At 42.7% G+C, this 26,050-nt stretch overlaps 1 protein-coding gene across 3 annotated transcripts in view; it reads right to left on the minus strand.

The window, feature by feature from the left end:
• LOC114787260 (F-box/WD repeat-containing protein 7-like) overlaps nucleotides 1–26,050 on the minus strand; it is a 42,226-nt gene that overhangs the window by 2,936 nt on the left and 13,240 nt on the right. For 2 of the 3 annotated variants that reach the window (XM_028975042.1, XM_028975041.1), the window contains exons 3-9: nucleotides 8,318–8,394; nucleotides 7,905–8,046; nucleotides 6,605–6,739; nucleotides 6,252–6,375; nucleotides 5,517–5,653; nucleotides 4,722–4,835; nucleotides 239–420 (exon numbers count right to left, since the gene is read on the minus strand). In XM_028975042.1, the coding sequence (XP_028830875.1) occupies nucleotides 239–420; nucleotides 4,722–4,835; nucleotides 5,517–5,653; nucleotides 6,252–6,375; nucleotides 6,605–6,739; nucleotides 7,905–8,046; nucleotides 8,318–8,394 (911 nt within the window). Of the gene's footprint in view, nucleotides 1–238; nucleotides 421–4,721; nucleotides 4,836–5,516; nucleotides 5,654–6,251; nucleotides 6,376–6,604; nucleotides 6,740–7,904; nucleotides 8,047–8,317; nucleotides 8,395–9,593; nucleotides 9,840–26,050 lie in introns of those variants that run through there. The other variant, XM_028975043.1, reaches the window with a different exon arrangement.

Genomic DNA, 26,050 nt, shown 5'->3' on the forward strand with positions numbered 1-26,050 from the left:
ATAAATTGCAAATGGATAACAATTACCATTTTGGGCCAATTTTTTTTATTGTGAAAAAGTCTTGTTTTCAGGTGAATATGATACATAGCCACAAAATTTATTTTATGTATTTTTATTTATTTTTTAAACCTGTGGTTTTTCATGCTTTGGTTTGTCTTCCCTCATTAGTCATGTCAGCACGAAAAGATGAGGATGCCGTAGTCAGCAGGTGTGCATGTCCTCAATTTCACACACTCACCTTTTCCCATGCAGGTGCATGCAGCGCACGGTGGATGTGTGCCCATAGAGCGTATGCACACACTCGCCTGTCTCTGCGTTCCACACTTTGAGGGTGCGGTCTGTTGAGCCACTGATGATGGTGCCGTCCTGCATCTGAGATGACCACACCCCTCCCGTATGGCCCACCAGAGTCCGTAAACACTGCGCAGGGGAGAGGGGAGACACAGCAGCAATTACATTTGTACAACCAAACCAAACACCCAACACTGCTATGGCACAGCAGAAGAAAGTGGACTCTTAACTGAATGGTTGTGGGTTCAAAATCACAAACCCCCAAGGTGCCACTGAGCAAAACACCGCCCCCACACACTGCTCTCCGGGTGCCTTTCATGGCTGCCCACTGCTCACTAAGGGTGATGGTGAAAAGCAGAGGACACATTTTGTTGTGTCACCGTGTGCGGTGCTGCAGTGCGTCCCAATGGCACAAACATCCTCCACTGCAACCATTGGACATCCAGGGTATGGTCATTGAGGCAGTGGAGAGCTACAAGTACCTTGGTGTTCACCTGAACAATAAACTGGACTGGACTAATAACACAAATGCACTTTATAAAAAAGGGCAGACCAGGCTGTACCTGCTGCGGAGGCTCAGGTCTTTTGGAGTACAGGGGCCACTCCTAAAGACTTTCTATGACTCTGTAGTGGCATCAGCCATCTTTCATGGTGTGGTCTGCTGGGGTAGCAGCATCCCCGCTGGGGACAGGAAGAGGCTGAACAGGCTGATCCGGAGGGCCAGCTCTGTTCTAGGATGCCCTCTGGACCCAGTGGAGGTGGTGAGTGACAGGAGAATGGTGGCTAAGCTGTCATCCCTGTTGGACAACATCTCCCACCCCATGCAAGAAACTCTTGACAGCACTGAGCAGCTCCTTCAGTGGCAGGCTACTGCACCCACGATGTGGGAAGGAGAAGTTCAGAAGGTCTTTTCTTCCAACCGCTGTCAGACTCTATAACAAAGACCTAACAGCTGACCACACAAACATACACAGACAAACACACACACTTTGGCACATTCTGTTAAATTGTTAACTGTTTAAATTGTAAATTTGTACATATATACAGATACATATTAATGTTATTTTTTGTGATTCTTTTACCTTCTGCTTCTGTCCACTTTCTGCCTTGACAAGTGCAATTTCCCACTTGTGGGATTAATAATAAAGGTTTATCTTATCTTAATGACAATCACTTCACTTTCTCACTGAGGGGGCTCACAGCCATGGATATGTGATTATTAGTAGCCTAGTGGGTAACACACTCGCCTATGAACCAGAAGACTTAGGTTCAAATCCCACTTACTACCATTGTGTCCCTGAGCAAGACACTTAACCTTAAGTTGCTTCAGGGGGGTACTGTCCCTGTAACTACTGATTGTAAGTTGCTCTGGATAAGGGCGTCTTAAAAATGCTGTAAATGTAAATTATTTAAAAAAAAATCAATATTGTTTAATGAGTTAGGGTGAATGGGATATTGATGCATGTAATTCCACCCAGATCTTAACATAATTGAGCTAATTTACCAAATGCAGATCATTCTGAAATGAGAAAGATCCTCACAAATCATGATGAAATTAGCACAGTGTGTGTGTTTGTATGTGTTTGTGTGTCACAACGAGAGACAGAAAATGTCAGCTCAATTTGGACAGACCAGTCTGTCGACGAGGAGCTGTGGAATTAGCCAGCGGAAGTGAAGTACTCTACTGCAAACACACCATTTGCTAATAGGGTGTTGTGAGGCAGTGTGCTTCCATGTAAATGATGCTGTGTGGGTGTGTGCATGATTCTGCTGAGGTGAGCATCCCTGGGTGTCCCAGGGCCCGTTTAATACCGGCAGAGAATAATTCATTCCCTCTTACACACACTCAGATGATGATGTAGAACTTCCATGAATGAGAAAAACACCACAGTAAATATTTAACTACTACTGCTGCTGGCCTTTTCCACCTCTCTTCTTATTAGCTTCTTTTTCCATTCCCCCTTTCCCTTCCAGTCACTCCTCTCTGTCTTTTTCACTCGGATCACCAGTCCTCTAGATAGGTGGCTGGTTTCCTAGGCGATTTGTAAATATTGAGCCTGTTGCCAGGCGAATTCAGACCATAGCGCTTACACCTGACATTCCTCATATTTTCATATCATGCATTAAAAAAAAAAAAAAAAAAACACGACAAGAGAAGTACAACAAGCTTCATAATTCTGGTGTTCAAGGAAAAACCGCTAGCTTTAGAATGCGAACAGTGCTATGACCACCTATTTAAAACATTAGCTCAAAAAGATCCATGAAAAGCGGACAATGTTGTTAACACAGGCCATTCTAAACCAGTGTTTGCTCACAGCGCCAATTCTACGGACAGCCCTAGAGTTACTGAGCGAAGTAAAAACCATTTTTCTCAAATACAGTCACTAAATGCCACAGTTCGAGTTGCTCTCTGTGTCTGTAACACACACACACACACACACACACACCTTGTGCAGGGTGTGTAAGAGCGGGCAGGTTCAGGCAAGAGTGCAGCAGGTGGAGTACTCTCTGTTTGAATAAGGAATGCACACCGAAACTGGGCTGACAGGAAACGGGTTTTAAAAAAAATAAACTCTTCAAACACAACTGTGCGCATATTCTCATGTTTTCTTTCAATACATTTGACTAGAGAAGAGAAGTGCTTTATGTGCATTTTTTTCAGAGGATGGCCGGTCAGGTATCCCTCACTGAGAACGGGCGGAGTAGCAGTGGCCTGAGGATGGGGGCGATAGCATAACTGAAACAAACAAAGCAGCTGTGGCTTCAGTGGCAGGGGAGTAATGCTGGAAGTCGGGAGGGATTAAAACACAGTGTGGGATTCAGCCCCGGCACGATATGCCGGGATGATCCATTGTATCAAAATAAAGTGAGTGTGTTTAATGGGCACGCCTGTAATCCTCGGGATTGGGGAAGATTCTAGAAAAGCTATTCTAGAATACAGCATTAGATCTAGTGACACCAAACGGCATTAAAATGGTTATAAAAAGCATCTATTTAGAAACAGACAGATCTACAGCCCAGGCAGTCGCACGCACACACATTTTCGCCATCCTACTCTCTGGGATCCCCACTGCCATGAACAGATGGAGAGATTAGAAATTCACATTTCCAACCTCCAATTGAAGGACAGACACATGCTGAGAGAAAGAAGTCCAATGGGAAACACAATTGTGGGTGTCATTTGTAAAAATCTCACAACCCACTTTGACCCATACAGAAGTCCCTATCAGGACAAGGAATTCACATACACACAACCGCACTTGCAGCAGGACATTAGAGAGGAATAGTCTCTCTTAGTGTGTGCAATAGAGAAACAATGCTAAGTGTGCATAATAAAGTAAAGAAAAATGTCGGTGAAAGTGCCTCAGCAGCAATAAGCAGTGTGAGTGAACATATCTTGTGTGTTCCAGTTCTAGCACGGTAGAAAATAGAAATTCCAACAATGCCGTAAGAGTGCTGCACATCTGTTTAATGGTTATGGAACACTATCACAGGCCAATTCAGAGAAAAGTCTGAGGCGGACTGCCATTACGCTCCTGTTACCACTACATTACCACCTCCATTATACCTTCCTAGTTCACCTTGCCATTCCTCAAGAGACAGTTCAAACCTACACCTTTACCTTACTCTGGTAAACTGTGTGGACTGCTTATAGCAAGTTCATACAACTACATTACCGTATTTCAGGGTGGATTGGGGAAATGTGCTCACTGGAAACTAGCTCAAGTGTGTTAACCTCCACTTTATAAATAAAGGACATCATGTAGGCATAGCTGCCAGCAGCCATTTTCTCATGCACTCTAAGAGTTTTGACACACAAGGACACTAACCTTATGATTTGTGATAGCCAGTGACCTAACTGCCCACGGCCACTGCGCTGTTCATCAGAACGGTTCTGATTCGTGGCTTTCATCAACCCACAGTAAACGGGACATTTTAATAGGCCAGCTGTCTCTCAGTTTGAAGTGTAATTAAATTTGAGTGTCCTGGGCCGTCCTTCAGTGGTGAAAGCTTTGTGTGTGTATGTGTATATAACAGGGATTTTATTTCATTACTACTGTTGAGTGGATTGCAGCTTTAGCTGGAAGGCCACACAATCACAGCAGTGAATTGAAGCCACCCCCAAACTCCCCCTCAAACGCTTACGCTCTCACTCTCCTATTCTCGATCTGCAGTCCTTCTCTTTAGACCCAATCTTTCACTTTCACCAAACCCAGCAAATCAGAAAACATTATAGGGCATGTGTAGGGGGGGGGGAAGAAGTGTCTCGTTACTCACAAGAAAAGAGAGATAAGCCTCAAGGAAGGTAACCTGATAATGTGACCTTTGCCTAATACAAAGAACCTTAGGACCGTACACACAACACACACACAAACGGAAAGATAGTACAGAGCTGAACAAAGTCTTATGCAATATAGTCAAACCCTTACCTTTCCTGTAATTGCAGACCATACTTTGAGTGTGTTGTCATCAGAGCCACTAACAATCCTGTTGCCACAGAACTGTAGACAGGTGATCACATGATCATCGTGACCTTTCAACACCTGAATGGGGCAGAGTCAAAGGGTCAATAGGTCAACAGGGGCACTCCAAACCTGAGCCCTTATGGCAGGATTAGCATTGAGTCGTATATCGTTGTTAAGGTCTGGCTTAATAACAGCTTTGGCAAGGGAGGAGACGGGTCCGGTAGCGTCAACGCTGACACTTCCTGCTGATCTTTAGATAAGCTGCTCTGAAATACTGCAGTTAATGTGCAGTGAAAGACCAGGGCAGAGATCCAGAATGTACTACAACTAAATGAGCAAGATAATGGCAAAACCGTCCAACTCAGTAACCAGCATTTCCACATTGATACTGAACTGATAAATCTATATAACCTCTTCCAATGGGAAACTTTGGCTAAATTTCTGCTTTTAAACTTAATCATTTGCTGGTAAAAAATGTTTAGATCATTTGGAAGGCAATGTATGTGAAACTCTGGGACCTAAATTTATGCAATGAATGGCTGTGTGATGTTACGTCCTGGTGGAGCCTAATTAAAAAACGGCAGAAGGCTGACATCTTGAGACAGAGAAAATAATTAAAACATTTTTATGCCTAGCACTCATCCCCTTCGGTGCTCCAGGGAACCGGAAGAACCTGTGATATGCCTTTAACTGCTACATTAGCCCTCTTGATACACCATTTTGCTGCCTGATGCTATTGGGTAACATGTGTGCTGCTACCTTGGGGGAGCGCAGGTCTCCTCTCCTCCAGTTGGTCTCAATGTTATGCTGCCTTATGTATGCACTCTTCCAAGGGCTGTGAGAGAAACAGGGCTTCAGTAAACCCCTCCTCTTCACATGCAGAGGCTCCTCTATACCTGCACATGAAGGAACACAGAAAAGGGGGGATGAGTCCAAATATGGGCATGGAGTCCAAAATATGGGCATGGAAGGAATTCATTAACATTATTTTAATGCAGATAGTCGCAGAATGAGAGGCTGGTAATGTGCAGGCACGTTGTTTAGTATATGTGTATGTATAGTATATGTGTAAACAAATGTACACTATAGTATTTAATAATGTGTGTGAATCCATAAGCAAGTGTATATGTTCTGTTTGCCTACGCACATCAGTGGAAGCTCATTAGTTTGTAAGGGGCACCTCACTATTAGGAGGAGGTGGCGTAGTGCTGGGTAGACTGGCACAATGCCCAAAACGACTAATACTGCACTGCACTGCAGAGAGAGAGTGGGTGGGGATGCGTGTGTGTGTCAGAGACTCACAACCATGCTGAATTGAATGGAAACTGGGCATCACTGAAAAGTAGCACATATTGCACGCGTGCATAAGCTGAAGAGGGATGGCTATCTATGGACATAATGTGTAAAGGAATGACTGACTTCATTCATTTAAACATTTTTCCCCATTGCAGGTTGTACATGGCGTGTGTATGTTTGTGCATGTCAGTAACACACCCTCTTCTCTACATTTCTCTCTCCATAGTAGGTTGTCCTCAGCCAGGATTCTCCAGGACCTGCAGGTCTGAGCTGCCTGCAGCAGGGCACACGGCTCCAGGAAGGAGAGAACGTAGAGAGCCAGCTGGAGGAAGCAAGGGATGGAAAGGCAGAGAGGGTGGGAGGGAGGAATGTGAGTCATAGCGCACCATCAGGATCGGAACCTTTACTGGAGCGTCAATGTGTAAACTTCTGGCTATTATTTTTCAGTAGTGTATACAGTGATTGTACAACACAAAATATATTCCATTTATTATAAAATAAGTGTCTTGAATGGTAAGGGATGCACGATGTCTCTGTCTCTCTCTACATACCTCTTTGGGGAGCAGTGATATGAAGTCCCTCTGGAACTGTGGCTCTATGACCTGCATCATGTGCTTCACCTGAGACTGCTCACAGCTGTCAATCAACTCATCCAGAGCCAAGAGTCGTTCAGGACCAGACCATGTCTATGGCAAAACGAAAGTACCCGTGACAAAAACGCCTCAGTATGAGTATATTTAAACAGAATATCCCGCATATTCCAGACTTGGGTACTATATGACTAATACATCTTGTGTCACCTGAGCGCAGCTAACAAACCACAGCTTAAAACAAGCATATGACCAAACTGTGTGAGCCATTTGCCCTTATTACAGTGAAGAGTGGGAGAGAGGAATTACAGAAAAGCGAGGGAGTACTGGGTAGAGGTGGAGTCTGTAAGAATGGATGAAAGTATTTAATTATACCATTTGTTAGTAGTTGTTGCACAATCACTGATATAAATCACTAGACACTGCAGACACCGAATACAGCCAAGACACACACACCCAGAACAGACACATTCCTTTTCTGCCCGCTTTTCCTGGGTTTTACAAAAGGGGACCAGACGAACAGAAGCTGTGTGTTCAGTGGCTCTGATTAGAGCCAAAAAAGATAAAGCTTCGTTACTATTTCCTCTCAAAAACCGGATTGAGGCTCTGATGTGTGACCTCAGAAGCATCCAGCAATAGGAGAGAAAAAAAAAAGGACTGTGCGTGTGTGTGTGTGTGTGTGTGTGTGTGTGTGTGTATACAGCCTCTTATAACAGATGAACAAAATACAGTTCTTAGCGAAACAAAAACAGACAGAAAAGGGCTGTTATCATCCATTCATGGCTTCCTGTGTCGTCTCAGAGCTGATGACATCAGCAGGCCATGAATGAAACATCTCTCCTGAATGTATGGGGCTGTAGGACATGTTGGAACTTGTCTGGGATCAAAGCTTAGTGGCCCCACCCCCTTTCTCTCTGTCTCTCTCTCTCTCTCTGGGGCAGGGAGGGAGACCCTCACTAGTTCACACCTGTTTAGAAAAAAACAAGTTGAGATCTAGCACCTTTTTGTCTGATCTGCGAGTGTTAAAGAAAACCTGCAGTTGAGCATGAGAGGAAAACTAATTCTACGAGACGTGAATAAACCCAGTTCCCGCCTTATCCTCCCCAGAGCTGATAATTACCGCAGTCGGAGGGGCTTCTAACAGGCTGGGCTCCGCTGAGAGAGCGAAGGGGAACAATCTTTTAGATTAATAACCCGCCAGCGTGGCATTCGGCTGCAGAACGGCGTACGGATGGTCAGGGTCTGAAAGGGCGGCCCTCACCTGGAAAGTGCGGAGCCACTCCTGCATGCCTGATGGAGGAGGGATGGAGGTAATGCGCCGTCTCTGAGGGCCCTGACCACTGGCTGCACGCAGGTCCCCAAATGTGGTTGGCGTGGCAGAGCATGGGACAAGACCCACCGGACTAGCAGAGAATGACACAATGAAGAGAAACGGGAGAAGGAATTAAAAGGAAGCGCATTTTTACAGACATTTTTACTAAAGGGGACCGCTCTCATTGGGCAGAGATGCAGGGTGTGAGGCAGATGCAGGGTGTGTAGTGCATATTTGAACTACAGCGGGAGCCCATCAGCAGGCACATCAAGAGACAGGGAAATTACTAACAGTGTGTGTGTGTGTGTGTGTGTGTGTGTGTGTGTGTGTGTGTGTGTGTGTGTGTGTACATTTCCGTTTACCTTGAATAGTCGGAACCTTTTGGTTTCTTTCCAGCAGGGAAGGCTCGGACCTCGCCATGATCCAACTTTCTCTTCATCTGAGAAAGCAAGTCAGAGAAGCGAATAGAGAGGAAAGAAAGGATAAAAGGTGGTTACCGGCTGCTAGGCTGAGAACAGACACACACACACACACACGTTTGAATAATGTCCTGTCAGCGCAAAGGTAGCCAGAGATCCAATAAGATGGAATGGCTCCAGCACAGAACAGGACATAAATCTTTACCCCAACAAAAAGCATCGCCAAGGCACATTTACACCCAAAAATACATCCGGTGGGACCACGAGGGGGTAGGTACCGTACAGCAAATTAACTCAAAAGTCGGATTAATGCTAGATCCCCCCAACCCCCACCTGGCGTGAGATGTAGAAATGTTTGGAGTCTGTACTTCTTGAGATTCATGTGCACGTTTCACCTGCCAAACCCACCCAGACGTCAATAGTCCTCCACCAGAACCGACTCTTGCGTCTCCTCGCCATTAAAGCCGCTAATCTGCATTCGAAAGCGGCGCACGCGGGCTGCTGTGTTACGAGTGGTGGCTGAACGTGGGAATCCTGGTCTACTGATCATGGTGAAAAGAGAGAAAATGGGAGGGAGGGAGAGGACGAGAAGGAGCTGGAGCACAGACGGCGAGGCTGAAAGAGCGGCTCCTGAACCCGCGTCCGGAGGGCAGCGTTAAATAACTGCGGCCCTTTTATTGGTTAGTGGGTGGGGCATCACCAGAATCCCAGATTTTATGATATGAGGAAGTGTTTTTTAATGGCAGTACTGGGGGAAAAGAACAGGCTCTGTCTGGGTTTGGGTCTCTGACCTCCTCACCACACCTAGCGACTTAACGATCAGGATCGCGGCCTCGCGGGGAGAAAATCACGTCACGCAGGTATTTAAACACGCACGACACGCACGCCGCGGACAGGAGCGTCGATGCGGATTTCTGGGTGGAGGTGAGGAGTTGCGGGTGTGCGGGGACCCCGGCTGCGCCACTCGCAGGTGCGTCGAACCAGACATTCACACACCGGGGACTCGGAACAGTTTTACTAATATATCTCTCTCTCTCTCTCTCACACACACACACACACACACACACACAAGCGCGCTGTTACATAAGTTATGCAAGTCCAACCCACACAGACGCGGGCCCGGATCGATACAAATGACAAGATCGACCGGTTGAAACTGGTGATCCGATCACCGGAGAGACGATGTAGCAGATCTCGAGTGAAATCCTCCCACACTCACTTTATAGAAGATCATCTTCAGGGTGCCGTAGAAGCCCATGGTTTCCCCGCTCGCTGGGTACAGATCCACAGCAAAATCAATCCGCAGAAGGTTCTCCAAGTAAAATTATCGGGTGGGGTAGTGTGGGGGGGTCCCGGCGGTCGTGATCGCGCAGCGCACCGGAGGAGGAGGAGGAGGAGGAAGAGCCTGCGCGCGCGGTCACCGCCACAGGAGCGACATGCCAGAAACACACCGCGTGCGTCTTCAGCCACCCTGACACTGAGCCCTGCAGCAGCAGCAGATCATAAAAACCGCGAGGAGGTGGAGTCCGGGAGAGAGAGAGAGAGAGAGGGAGAGAGAGAGAGAGAGAGAGAGAGAGAGAGAGAGAGAGAGAGAGAGAGAGAGATGCTCCCCGGTGGTAGGAATGTGTATCGGCCCTGCTGTAAGCCTTAAACACGTAAAGTCCCTCCTTAACCTTCCCAGTCTCCTCCACGCCACCAGAAGCCCTTTCTTATCCAGGGACCATTAATGATCAGTCTGCTGCGGTCATGTGACAACTGGCTCCCTGAATCAACGTTCAAGATCATTAATTATGTACTACACAAGATCACTAATTAAGTGACAATCACTTCACTTTACAGGCAATGAAACGTTCCCTGAATCCGGTACAAATCCGACTGTAAAATCGGAGTAGTGTGTGGATCGATCTAAGAGATAAGAACACAAGTGGGACATTTACATTGTCATGTCAGAAAGATATGACTAGTTCCACCATGTTTTCATCAACAGTTGGCTTTAACACAAAAACGAACAATTTATTGGTATAAACATTTTTTTGCACTTTAAACTAAGAGCCAGTCATATTTATTCCCCCATATCTCCCATTCATCCCTCCACCCCCCTGGAGAAACATGGTGGATCTGAGAGAGTGGGGTTCACAGCTAGCAGGCAGGGCATCAGCCGTACGCCACGCCCTGGCTGTACATCTCCCGTAAAACAGGGAGGATTTATTTTTTCTTCTTGGACCAAAAATGACTTCAGCTCCCTCCACCCCTGGCCAGCCAATTACTTCCCCTTGGCTGAACCAGTGGTATCCCAGTAATGCCTAATAAACCTCACTGGGTTAAACTCAGACACAGGAGCACATTAGAGACTGGCTCAGTAGTTCCAAGTTATTTGTCCTAGTTCATCTATGAATGAACACACACGGACACACACAAACTGACAGACAATATGAGCAGTTGCCCATATTCACACTGTGAGGAACCCAAAACCACGTTCTCAAATCTGCACAGAAACAGAGATAGATGGACGGAGACATGTGAAATGCAAATTAGACAAAGATTGTCCTGAAAAAGCTACAAATGACACCAGTTTCCCAGAAAAGCAAAAAGACAAAACCAGACGGCAGAACGACCATTTTGGAAGGTGTTCAAAAAGAAGCTTTTTTTTTTTTTTAGAGTGTGGGGTGGATCTGCTGTAACAGGTGAGTTCACCAGCCCCACCCCCACATGAAAAATTAAACCCATTGCAGCGAAGTTTGGCCAATTCTATATTTTTATTAATGTAAGACCAAGTAAACAAGGAAGCATCAGGACCATCAGCTCTTAGCACCACACAGCTCTCAGAAAGATGTGGTGGAGGAAGCAATAACTCTTCCTCCAGTCTACATTTTCTGACTCCTTTATTTCCTCAAGTGACCTTTCCCCTGACCCAGTGAGCTCATGTCCCAGAGGGCCTAAAATTGCCCTTCGAGACAGACACTGACAGTTAAAACCCACACTTTTCTGATTCTTACATATCAGCACACACACACACACACACACACACAGTGGGGTGTGATGAGATATGCAGGGTGGAGATAAACATTTCCCAGGGGACATTTCCGATGTGTGCACACACAGTAGAGTTGATCAGATGTTGTTTACACCAAAAACACGCATCAGCGTAATCCACAGCACCATCTAAAACACACCCACAGCCCCAAGCTACTTCGTGACTGTCGCTCAGCACCATAAACAAAACAATGGAAGTAGGAACACACCTGGGGGGGGGGGGGGGGGACAAACCCGGGCGTTTCAGCGATAAGTGGGGCCTGATCAGTTGCGCCAGCTGTTTGGGGGGGGGGGGAGGACTGAACATACAGCAACCATCAAATCTGTCGTATTAAGTTGCAACTATTAAGATATTGAACTATTAAAAACAACATCTGTTATACTGCTGGTTCTGCTGTGATTATCTTCAGGCTATAGCCATATCACCCCACAAAGTCTTAATTATCTCATCAAACTCCCTACTGTAAGTAAAACAGTTGGTAACTCTCTCTCTCTCTCTCTGAGTTTCTCCCCAAGCTCTGCGTGAACTAAATGTTAAGTTGGCAAAGGGCATAACGCACCCTCTGGCTGCCTTTTCCAGGTTTTGTGAACAGGCAAACAATGGCACGGCATGTTCAAAAGGGGAAAGTGGGTGTAATATACGGCAAGTTATCGGCATTTGAGTATTTCAGCAATTGTCTGTGTGGGATAGAGAGCGTGTGTGTCAGGCAGTAAGAGAAAGGGAGACCACGCCACCAAATCAGCCTCTATGAATAGCTCCCAAGAGACCCTTGGTGTAGCAACAATAGGGATTGGGGAAGTCAGGAAAGTCCCAGGCTTTATCTGATGTAGGCCTCATAATAGCAAGAGGATGGATTCTGCATGGTAAACAGGCAAAATAATCAGGGTGCTTCAGTTCATCATGGCAATTACGTGGCAAAAAGAATCCCCCGAAATCCAAGCTTTACTTTAAAAAGAGCTGCAGGCTGTCTTTAAATGTAGGGCTGTATTCTGTAAATGGTGATAACACCCTAATGACCAGAGTCTGACTACCAGAACTATTAGACAACCCTAAACAAATTAAAAGGCAGGCAGTACTAGACCCTAGGTGAAATTTCATGCAGTGGCCTTATCAATAATTGTAAATAAAAATGAACTGAAGTTAAGAATTAAGATTTTGCTAAGTCTACCCTGTTTCACACTTAATTCGCATTTATAAAAAATTCCAACATTAAATACACACATGTAAGTTCTATGTTATTGGAACAAAACAGCAAAACAAGCAGTCTGTGTAGAGCCTTGGGTTCCAGTTACAGCAGAAAAGCAAAACATGCAGTTGCAATTATGCAGGCTAATATAATATAAATGTATTGTGATATATTAATTTCCCTTCAATTTTTGTATTTTTTGTTAACAGTCTCACATTACCTGTACAGCTGCATGCCACTCGTGGATGACTGCAATAGTTTTAGTTAGTTATTTATGAGTATTTTCTGGCGGTTTTTAATATGAGTGATATGGCCGGCATTGTGTACGGACGCAGCATCATGAGCAACAACGAAAAACAAAACTTATTGGCCCCTGGGCCCAGCCTGATGTATACTAACCCTGATCCTCATTTTTCCTCAGAGTACAGTTAACACCAGACTACAGATTGAAGGCTTGTTTCATTTGATTCACTGGGTCTGCAGTATTTTTAAAACCTTTCAAATGTAGATATAAAACTTAGTGATTTTTAATTATATTTAAGGTTTTAATTTTTGAAAATCCAATTTAGACTTTTTACGATTTCAGGACAATACGTTTTCTGAAATTTCTGTACAAATGTGGGCGAACAAAAAAACAAAAAACACAAAAAGTCCAATTTACCAAAATGTTGTTAAACTAAATTTATGACGACCCTGAAAAGCTTAACTTAACCAGAGTTTTTTCCTCAAAGTTTGTGTAAGTCTGAGCCAGAGTAAAATGGGCCCCAATCAGGCATAGATCAGCAGCTGTAATTTACGTGACTTAAAAAGGAGACAAGCTGCTGCAGAGCTGCTGGAATATGGAAGCAACCACCACATGATGTGGTTCACTATGTATAACTAGGAAAGATAGCTATAGAACTGCACTTATTTTAAACATTGTAGTTTAAATGTAGAAAAAAAAATGTTTCCTCCACAGTCTTACAGGAATTATGTACTTCGTAATACATTAATGTGTCAGATTTTGATGACTGTGTTCATTTCATATTTCAAAACTTTTCCCCAATGACTTTTCCAGGATTTTAATCTTGGAAAGATCTCAGAAAAAGTCACTTTAGAGTACAGGTGAACAGTCTAAGGTAACTCCAGTAAACTGGAATACGGCAGTTCTATATCTAAGCATATGCCACGTTATCCAGCCCTAAAGTTAGGAATACCAATTTTTACCTCAATGCATGAAGTTCATACCCTACAGCATGGAGGTTCTCTCTTCTGTGATAACATGGTACATGGTAAAATGGAGCACTGTCATCAAATAAGACTGTTCTTTTGATTCAAAATCCTTGCTTTATCTGTGCATGCTAGATCAGGTCTATTGTTATTATAAGCTAACCATAATAACATTTCTGTAACAAAAATTATATTGTAAAGTTCAAGCAGAGGACAGCAATCCACAAAGATAGAGAGAGAGAGAAAGAGAGAGAGCCCAGACTGAAGAAAATGACCGAACAGAAATAGGGAATGAAAGAGGTAGTCACAAAACAGGTCAGACTTCACTGCATAATTCATTTTGTAATATTTAAGGCCTCTGTGTTAATGCTCCTTGTTGGGCTTCTCAATGACCCTTCACCGAGACAGATTAAAGCTAAAACTTTCAGGAACATTAATAGCTGACTCACGCACTTCAATAACCTGGACAAAGACTTTTAGGACATTCAAATGAACAAAATAAAGAGACTGGAAAATTCTTGATTTAACAAAACATTGTCATCGGTTTTGTAATAGATAACAGAACCATTCAACATAAAATGTCATAAGAGGCCATTCACATTTTGCTCATGAAACAGTAGGCCATCCTGAGTGAGGTTTAATAAAATAATTCATTAAAACACACCCATGTGGAATCCTGGACATCTGCATAACAGTACATTAGAAAAAAGTGAAATGGGTAAATCCAGATGGCAGCATTTGGTGTACAAAAAAAAACAAAAAAAAAGCATATCAAGCTCATTCTGGGCCTCTAAAAATGCCACTCAGATATGCAGCCGCTGCGGTTACATTTTTGGTAGAGCTAGAAGGCCACAGAAAAACAGTCACACGTCTGGTATTTTCATAAAACTGTTTGTGGAAAGGCACAAACCACGCAATTTAAAAAGTCACTAGTGTGAGCGTTTGTGTGTGTATGATAAAATCAGAAAAGGTTGTGCTAAATCTTTCATTGTGTATACACATACACTAACAAAATGAGGACTATATTTTATATCATTGCTTCATGAGCATAGAATGCCTAATACTTACTAGGCTTGTCATAATACTGAAATTTCGAACTCTATACAGATAACGAAAATGGAACTTTAACAAGAACTTTTATTTATATATATATATATATATATATATATATATATATATATATATATATATATATATATATATATATATATATGAAGAAAATACTATGAAAATAAATCGATTTGGGCAGGCAACGGTTCTAAAACACACTTGGGTCACCCCTGTTGTATTTGAGGGAAAAATTGATCATTAGACAGAGTATTTTTACTTCTATTAAGGATCAATAAACCAGAAGTGTAATTGAGTTCTGTTGGAACTCCACATGGTATGTACAATTTCAGTTTCCATTTTTTTATAATATTTTCATTGTGTACATATCTTATAGTTGTATGAAATTTGTTTTGCCTGCCAAAGAAATAATTTCAGTCACACAGTATTTGTAATAAAAAAGAAAGCCGGCGGACAGTAATAGATGAAAACATGCAGGTCTGAGACAGGTACTGCGCCTCCTTCCAGTGTGTTTAACAATCTCCCCACTTTCCTGCATCCCTTGAAGCGGCAGCAGCAACTGACTGCTTGTTTAATCTGATGTTTGTTGTTCTGCTCTCAAGTACTTTTAATGATGAAGACTCCCCTGCGATAAGTAAGAGCAGCATCACGCTGATAAAAGGTGGTGTGAGCGGCAGACGGATAGATGAAGCGGGGCCCGCTGTTGAGCACTGAACTGATGTACCCATTCAGTAACGTGGTGTGGTGATTTAGAGAAAATGGCTCAGAGTACTTTTTCTGCTCCACTGGCTCAGACACAGCAATGACGCGGATTCCCACACCGTTTCTTTGCTTTGGCCTGTTCCTGAAAGGCAGCAGGGAGAGGGGACACTTGGCCAGTGCATTTATCACTGCATGTTATGCTTTTTCAGCATTTAATGACTAGCATTTTAGTCCAAAGAGAGGGAAGAAAAAAAAAAAAAAAAAAAGTCCCTGAGAGTTCAGTTCTCTGATTGTTGTTGTTACGTCCTGTGGTCATGTGATGTGCTGTCTGTGTTTTTCCTTTTTGTAGGAGGAGCCTGTAATTTACGGAACTCCGCCCATACCTGACCCTGATTTGCGCTCCCGTTGTAGTGAGGATGTTAAAGATGGCGTGGGTATGCTGCGACGAGAGCAAAGAGGAGAGAGGGGAGGAAAGGGAGAATACGCCAGACAGATGCCCTGTTCCCAGTAGTCTACCTGGTGCTTTTTCATGACCTCACTATATTCTTGTTTCAAGGCTGGAATTGTACTGTTTTGATTTATTGAAATTGACCTCGCTAAAACGTCTGTGGTGTTTCCCTCCATCTTTCTAAATGTTCACGTTCCTGACCTAGACCAGGACGTAACAATTGTGGGAAAAAATCTATAGCACAGTCTGTCAGTGACAGCTGGATGGTAGGAGGTAGGATGGTGCAGAGGTGAGGGTGAAGAGTGCAAGTTAGGAGTTCCCAATCCAGACAGTGATAAAGCTGGTCAGATTGTTAAAGAATTATTGAGCACAGTCATGTGAGAATGACACAAATTCTTGTTGACAAGGTTTGTTTATAGATATTTTATGACTGTTGTTTCTGTGGTGTATTGAAGTATAATTACAAACATTTTAGAAGTTTTAAAGTCTTTTATTGACAATTACATCAAGTTTATGCAAATAGTCAATATTTGCAGTCTTTTAAGACCTCTGCAATTCACCCTGACATGCTGTCAATCAAGTTCTGGTCCAAATCCTGACTGATGGCAACCTATTCCTTCATAATCAGGGTTTGTCAGAATTTGTGGGTTTTTGTTTATCTTCAGGATTGACCACAAATTCTCAATTGGAATAAGGTCCGGGGAGTTTCCTGGCCATATACCCCACAATTTCAATGTTTTGTTCCCAGAGACCCTTAGTTATCACTTGGGCTTTTGGCACGGTGCTCAATCATGTTGGAAAAGGCATTGCTCTTCACCAAACAGTTTTTGGATGGTTGGGAGAAGTTTCTGATGGAGGATGTTGTGGTACCATTCTTTATTCATGGCTGTGTTCTAAGTAGTGAGTGAGCTGACCTTGGATGAGCAGCCCCACACATGAATGGTCTCAGCATGCTTTACTCTTGGCATGAGACAGGATTGATGGTAGTGCTCACCTTTTCTTCACCAGACAATCATACTTCCAGATGCCCCAATCAATTGCAAAGGGGCTTCATCAGAGAAAACAACAGTCCTCAGAATATCAGTCCTTGGTGTTTTTCTTGGAGAGAAGTGGCTTCATTGCTGCCCTTCTTGACACCAGGCCATCCACCAAATATTTTAATTTTACTGTGCATGCAGATGCACTCACACCTGCCTGCTGCCATTCCATCTTTAGGAGACGGTGCAGCGGGGACCTGTACTTTCTTGGGAGCCCTGAATCTTTCTTCATAACACTTGAACCTCTCTCCTTGATGTTTTTGCTTAACTGAGGTGAATTCCAGTGGTAGATAAAAATTTCTGCATCAGTCACAAACTCTAATGATGAACAATAGAGAGACTAGAGACAAGCTAGAGACTAGAACAGTCCGTTTTAATGTACATACGACAACTCTGTGAATTATCGCACAACGCTGCATTTCTGTCTGCACAAAATACAGTAAGCCAACCTAGCTGAATGGCAGCATCCACAATTCAGTCCGGTGTTGTTTCTAATTAAAACAACTCGGTCATAAATACGTTTAAAACAAACCAAGATAATAAAAAATGCTTCTCCGGTTAAAAAAACAAAACAAAACAAAAAATACATTTCTTGTAATTCATGGTAATCAACAGAAAAATGAAGTGCTGGAATGCTTCATCCATTTTAAAGGACCGCTACTCAGTACCAAGATGGCGGCTCTATTGACTCATTTGCTCCCATAGAAGACCATATCCAACATGACATCTAGTGTATATATCTACGTAGGCTCTGATTGCTGGACAAAAGCCAATCAGAGGCAGGTCCACCCTTCACAATCTCAACATGGTCCCAATATGTGTCTGTTGAACCACAGGGAGTTCACAAAGACTTTCCCTCCCCAAATGGCTTGTTGCACTGGTTGCGCAGATTATTTTAGTTGCACTATTGGAATTTAGAATTTAAGTCACATTAAATCGACCAAAATGGTTGCACACCAGAGCCCTGCACCTTCGACTGCATTTCCTGCCCTTTCCCTTGTTCCACCTCCCATGATGCTGATTTTCAAAAAAGTGTGTGTGTGTGTGTGTGTGTGTGTGTGTGTGTGTGTAAGCATGCATGTGAAAGTAAATTGGTTTCTATGTCAAACTGAAGATGCATTTAGAATTAAATGAAAACAGTACGGAGGATTTAAGATTTACACTAATATGGAGATTAGGAAGAGAATGCATAAATTGTATAGATTACAGCTATGAGAACAACTGTGCAACTCAAACACAAAGCATTTAGGTAATATTAGAAATATCTTGCTGCAAGATTATTTCAGAACAGAGGAATGGTGAATGGAGGAATGAGATTGTGTTTAGCAGTGGAGTGAGATGAGATTAGAAATGTTAAAATTTTAAATTGAGGAGAGCAAGTGAGGCTACCACCTCCCCCTCACATAGTTTAGGAATTATGACCGAGATCAGTGCAAACACTGACAGAAGTGTCTGCGAACAAAAGAGCACCATCTTTGAGTAAACACATGCTGATTGACAGTTGCAGCTTTTGTATAAAGAATTCATGCAGAGAAAGAGAGAGGACTCATGTATGCTTAATGACTGAAGAACGAATGTCTGCAGTAAGAAGTACATATTAAAGCATGTCATCCATTAGATGACACTTACGTTTTTTAAATTGGTGTATTAAACTACTTAACAGTAACAAAGTCTGTGTATGTGTGTCCTCAAGGGCTCAGTGCTTCCTAACATGCTCATGCTCAATTACCCACAGTAACGAATGCAAAAGCTTTTCAAATAATCATAAAAGGGTGCAATAAGATGCAGCAACTGGACATTCTGTACATCAAAGACGTACACTCAGGGTTCTCAAGGTCCAGGTGATGCTGACTTTGTGAAGTCTCTGTGCCTTCAGGGAGGGAAAAAAAAAAAAATCACAATTGAGGAGGACTGATAATAAAGTGCTGGGTTCGGACTGGGTTTGATTGGAGTAAAAGAAATGACCCAGGACTTTCAGGTACAGTATTGCCACAACATAAATGTACATTCTATTTTATTCAGTATTAATCACCATTAGGCCTTTTATAGCACAACTGAGGACGCTTGTGTGAATTTGCCAACTACTCTTCTTGTGTTGTGAATTCGTATTTATGACACGGGTGAATAAGCGAATTACCACAGAGCTTCACATAAAAAATAAAAAAAAGCCTTAGAATCAGGTTGCACCATACAGAACCAAAGAATAAAGAAAAGACCCCATCTATAAACGGCAACCCTGAAACTCCATTCTGGAATCTGATTGGGAATGAGCCAGGATTAGGGACTAAATCGTCTCTGATACGGTCCAGCAGCCTTGTGCGTGCTGTGAGGCGACACCGCAGACTGACTGACAGCCATGTTGAGCCAACAGCTGTCCAGCACTAATCAGGGGAAGAGCGTAAAAACACGTCACTTCTCCCTCCAGAGCCTTCATTCTGTTGAAAGGACACTTTTTGCTTTTCTAGATCCTTCCATCTCTGCATTCTATTACTGGAATTTTAGAATTCATGGAAGCGGCATTCCTAAGAGCTAGTCACTGACAGCTGGTCCAGAATGGAGGAATGCACAGACCACCAGACAACACCCAAAAGCAAGTGAAGAGAAAACAGGAAATGCATATCACTTAAACATTAATGGTGATATGGTGCATCGTTTTTAATCTGGGAACCATAAAAACATAACTCTGTAGTATTCCTAACATCTGGGAGAAGGTAGCTAGTTTATAAGGAAATCTCGAGGCTTTGGAAACCAGTCTGCTGAATTCACAGACTGTGACATTCTCCAGCTCTTTATATTAGAACACATCTAAGATGAAATGAATAATTTTCTCATTGTGATACACAGCACATGAAATACGGCCTTTAACTCATCAACCTTGGTGAGCAGTGGGCAGCCATGAAATTCTGGGGATGGACGAAAACCTATTAAACAGTGATGTCATTTGGCAGGGTTGTGTGACCACCATATTGAGCACCATTAGTTTCTAAAATAGTTCAATGTAGCCGGCATGCAACAAGGTATGTCATGTGACTGCAACAGCAGGCAGAACAAACTGGTACTAGGTAGGGATGCGACCCTAACCTGCTCCCGAGTGCATAGAACAGTTAATCCTCCAGACTGACTAACCGCGGGCAGGCGAGCACAGGCCAAGAAAGGTGTTCACAGAGCATCACTGCGCATGTGCATTCGCATAGTGAAGGAAAGCACAATGTGGCTTTTAACCCAGTGATGCTGCAGTCATTCGCGAACATCAGTTATGGTATTTAGCAGGGCACAATTATTACTTGGTAATGGTATTTTTTTTGGTGCCGTGTGTGCATGCATGTGGTCAGTGAGATAGAAAAGGAGAGTACAAGAGTGACAAAAAGAGGAGACCTAGAGACAGCAAGGGCACGGTTTACTGCATTCTTCTGGTGTTTCATTGCCGCCGTTTCTGTTACGACCCACTGCTCTGCTTTATTCTCACGTTTCTTAAACAGGACTCTAGTGACTGCAGCTCTGCATGTGGGCTCAGAAGAAAAACAAACGCCTTCCCCCTCTTTGATGTTTTGCCCTTTTTTCCCATGGAGCACCTGATTCTCATTGCTTATTCTCAGTAGCACGCACTCTTCCTTCTGAGCAGACCCCTCCTTCTTCCTACCCTTCTCTCACTGCTGAAATATTCCCTTGCAAAGCATAACGAATGCAGGGGCGAGGATCCAGAAGTGTGTGTGTGTGTGTGTGTGTGTGTGTGGGGACATGAGAGAGAGAGAGAGATAGAGACAGAAAATACATTACTACAGACCATAGCAAGTGCAAGATCCAAAAGACAAGACTTACACAGAGAAAAAAAATACATAGGGAGAGAGCAAGAGGCAATGAGAGAGGTATAGACATCAGCAATAAATCAACCTCCCAACATAAAGCACCATGTCCACACGCCAAGCCCCAATGCAATTCAAACCACATGATCTCAAATCCAGATTCCCCAGACCCCCGTCGAAGGACCACATGGGTCAGCAGGGAAAGATGATTCACACCCCTGTGATAGTGGATGGCAGGGTAAAAGACCTCTAGATTAGAGCAAAATATTCTAAAACACGCATTTGATTGTTAGCTGCTGTCGTTGCCCATTTGTGTTGCCAGCTGCTTAGTTGATATGTTGCAATTTCTCCAAGTCAAAGCATTTCTGCCCTAATGTTGAGTTACCATGTTTGGTTGAGATGCAGTGAACATTTGCATGATAGATGCACGCTTGTGAGACGACAGACAACAAGTCAAAACATGATTACAACAATCAAATGACCCTCTGGTTTTCACCTCCTCACATTCTTTTGCAGTGTTTCTGCTATGGAGCTGAAGTGGCTTTGGTTTGTCCTCCATGGTTTGAAGCTACAAGTTCTATTAGAGATATTAACTGAATGTCCTTTCTGGCCATTGGACATCACTTCAGATGATGATTGGCTGAAAGGGGACAGGAGGAGAGCACATCGGTCACTGCAGAGGCCCGGCTCATGGTCTTGGAATACAGGACAGAGAGCTATATATAAACCAGGTGGCCGACCACGCTTTGTCTCTGTCATATATACATTACAGTGGCCTGCATGTGTTCTGTTAGCTAGAAGTTAGCAATCCTGATTCTAGATTTAAACTAAAGATCCATAATATACATAATTATAAACTCTTTATATATTCATTGTCCCCTTTTAAAGTGCACCTTTATTGCGACACCCCCAATTTTTTTTGGCTTCATCGTCTGACCTCCTCCTTCATTTCATATAATGGTAATGTAATTATTTTGAACAGACAATCATGCTGTGGTCTAAACCAGGCAGAGTAGCCTCATTTAGCTTAGGCTAATCTGCTTACTTGTGCAATCCACTCAGGTTGAGCCCCTAATCAAACTCTGAAGGAATACCCTCTCCTCAAAGTGAGAAAGAGCACAAGAGAGACATGGAGCACACCTTGTGAGTGAACATTTGGACCAGACTGGTATAAAACTAGAGAATGCATATATAGATACACATACACACATGTATACACACACACACACACACACACACAATGTAAAAAACAAACAGTGTAAAAAAAAAAAAAAAACAGATAATTTACGGATTTTTTTTTTTAAAGCATGAAATTATAAAATTTATTTTCTATTTTTTACTCTTATAAAAATGATAGAAAAATGATAGAAAAAATGATTTAATACTATATTGGATCACAGTGTTTGTACCTGGCTAAATAAGCCAAATCAGATTTCGAAGACTGAAATTATGATAACTTTATTGGTTCAGTGGAGCATCATGGCAGAGGGAAAGTGCACCAAAAAAAATAAAAAAATAAACATAAAATGCATTTCACCTCACCTGAGGTGCTGGAATACAGAAGCAATGCATGCACATCAAGTGGTTCACTGCATAAAGATAGCAAAAGAACGTGGTGATATTGTACTGATACAGAGACAACAAACATGGTTCTTTTTATATACAAATTTAGTCCACCGGAGGGGCTGTTCAGCGTTTTATTTAATGTGAGCAGCAGAGAGTGAAGTTAGTATGACAACAAACTCCTGTCCTGTAGATGGCGCTGTAGTGTTGGGTACTTTGAATTACCACTTGAATTACCATTTCTGACAGAGTGAAAATGCAAGACATGACAGACCGAGGAATTCCAATGCTCGATTCGATCACTGGCAATCCAGTGGCGAGAATGTGCAGCTTCAAGTACCTGGGTGTCCACATCTCAGACGACCTGAGGTTTGAGGATATCCAGGTTCAGACCAAAAGGGCAAAACAATGCCTGTACCACCTAACACACATCACACCCAAACAGTGTTTCAGCATCAGGCAAAAATCTGAGAGATTCAGGAGTTTATCCTCAAGCCATAAGGATGCTGAATCAGGACATGCCACCCCACCTCACACCTTCCATTCAAGACTATCTGAGTGTTCAACGTTGTCAACTGAAATCTGTTACACTGGTCACTGCACAATCAATGCACAAATGCACTTTAGCAGAATCCATTTCTACTACCCAGTGTCTTATGGTCTCCTTGAAAATAAATATTTGCTTGCATTATAGGTTAAATTTGTACTTCTTTTTGGAAAGCCTTTATGGCTGCAACAACGAATCAATTAAATCGCTAAAAATCGATTATTAAAAGGTAGAGGAACGATATAAGGCCATATGGGCCATAATTCACCTGAATTTTAAACATGCCTTTTTATGAAAAAAAGTACCGCTTTGAATGGTGTTTCTAATGCCGGTTGCCTAATGCGGCCAGTGGAAGCCGGCAGCAAGCAGTGGTCTGTGCGCATGATCAATTCTGTAGAATTTCGCAGTATATACACAGGATCACAAACATCATGAACCAAGTATTATCATAGTATTGGATCGTGAGGTCCTTGCCGATTCCCACCCCTAGTAATTCAACTGATTCAGCATTAAGCCACACCATTAAAACCACAAACAGATGACTCGAGTGGTATAAAAAAAAAAAAAAAAAAAGAGAAGTGTAAGGATCTGAATAACAAAGGCCAAGGTCTGACACGACAACTGGGTCAGAAAAATCTTACAGGTTGTTGTGTAATGGTTAACACCAACTTGAGTGGTATGATGATATGGGAGCGGGATCATTAACTGGTATGTGCAGTAGCAGAAAAGATGAGGTCACAAAATTTGAAGCAGGTGAGTTTAATGTTGGAGCTAGACTACATTATTCATCATTTCTCACTATAGCAAAGATATCTTCTTATGTTTCACAAAGAAAAGTGAGCAAATGAAGAATCATGTAGTCTAGTTAATAGGGCTGCGGCGACACGTCGAGGACTCTTCTAAAAAACCGTCGACATCAAATCCAGTAGTCGACACATCATGCTCATTCACCAGACGAACGTGGGATAACGAAACTCCATCCACTTCTAGCCATACGTAATCAGAAAACAACTCGCCGTCCTACATCAAAGGTGTGGGAATATTTTAAACACAGCCAGAAACGAACGAGATAGTTATATGTGGTCTTTGCAAGATGGAGCTAGCATACCACACCAGCACGACTTCCATGTAGGAGCATCTGAAGCGAAGGCACCCCATTGTTACTTGTGATGCCGGAGAAACATGCAATTAATTCAGTAAATATTGGCGGGAGTAATGTTAGTAGTGTATTGCGCAACGTGTACTTGATCTCTCCGCACTTCGTTGATGTGAGCTAACAGTATTTGTGTTTGATTTCTGCTAATACCTAGTGGCTAAACAGTGTTGAGCTAACGATAGTTAGAAATAGCATATACTGCTGGCATTATTGGTAAGGATGGCTAACTTATAGCTAACAGAACTCCGCTATCTAGCCACAAGTGTCGGCTTACGGACAGTTTGCATCACCAAAGTGGTGAGCTGCTTGCTGCGGTTAGACTTATGTTTTGTGTTAGTCCAGTCAGTGCAAAAATGATCAACTGTGTGTCTAATGTTAATGGACTGAAAAACTGGACTTTTCTGGACAGTCAATAAGCTACATTGCCTCCAGCTCCAGAAAGATGCATCACACTTTGTAGGAGAATAAAGTCCACCACAACACAGTACACCTGCATGAGTTGCAGCTTACATAGATAAGGGTCTCCACATTAAAGAGCCCAGGTGACAAAGGAAATGGATCAGAGCAAGTTTCTTATCTCAGTTTTCAAATTCTGCTGAGATACTGACCAGCAGCTCACAGATGGGCAGGCTCAGACACGTCCCTTAGACTCCCTTAGGACCCTGCTGTGTATGGGGGGGGATCTGTACCGGAATTTGGTCAGAAAGGTGAATTGTGTCATGCGGCACAGAAAGAGTGAGGTAGTGTCAGATGAAGGAAAAAAAAAAAAAAAAAAAAAAAAAAACTTACTAACCGCTTGTAACATAAATGGTCTTGCAACTTCAAAGCACATCCAGTCACATCATGTCAAGAAATTACACATTAAACATGAGCTTAAGAACACACACACACACTATGGGGAATGCATATATATGCATAGTAATGAGCCTTGGTCTCCCATGAACCAGTTATCCCTCCCTGCATCACTTTTGTGTGCCCAGGAGGCATAAGTGATTAATAGCTTCACTGAACCTCAGGACTACTTGCTAATGAATGTAATTAACTAAAAATCACCAGCACAGCTTCCTTTCTTTGAAATATGTTTTGCCCTTAGTCACTACCTTGTCCCAAACTGGCTGACAGATTTATGAGCTGGTAGATTTATCTCTGTGTAAATCTCTTAAATTCAGCCTGTGATTACATATTGCAGAAAATCTGAAAACCAGCATATTTAAGCTAAGTTAAATTAAACTTATTGAAAACAGCCATATGCCTGAAACGGCTTTTAAACGGCCATATAAAATTCCTCAGGAAGACTAATTAAAAACTGCCATTCTTCAGCAGCACAATTGGTCAACACTAAACTAGTAGATGCTGCAATATTTATCTACGTAAAATTCATGAATGGCTTATAAATTTGTTACTCTCATTAAGAGTGAAGAGATTTTAAAGAGCTGCGCCAGTCAAAACAACAATCACACAGTGAAATCTGACCCCAATGGTCAGTGCGTCCAGTCATAAATACTTCAAAACAGCACAAGACACAGAACAGGCTAAATAGTTTTTACACTTGCACAGGGCTTCCCAGTAGCTCACAAAAAGAATTCAGAGTGGGTTTAGTGAAAAGGATGCAATTTACTTAGAGGATAAGCATGGTCACAGCGGTCTTGGGGTGATTTGTACCTTTGAAAGATTTAAGGTGGAGACTGGCCAGAATGGTGAAAGTGTTGAATCATGCAGACTTCAATCTAGTTATTAAATAATAGCTTTCATGTTTCTGAAAGATTTCACACGAGTAACCATATTTTTAAAACATTGTACATTCCTATCACATAGCAGCTGTCACAAAATTACACATCACAGACATACACAGGTGTGAGAGCATTTTGGTGAGGGAAGAAAAGATCCATATTTAGCATTAGGGTTGGGTTACAGATGAATGCT

This window comes from Denticeps clupeoides, chromosome 1, assembly GCF_900700375.1.
Source record: "Denticeps clupeoides chromosome 1, fDenClu1.1, whole genome shotgun sequence".
NCBI lineage: Eukaryota > Metazoa > Chordata > Actinopteri > Clupeiformes > Denticipitidae > Denticeps > Denticeps clupeoides.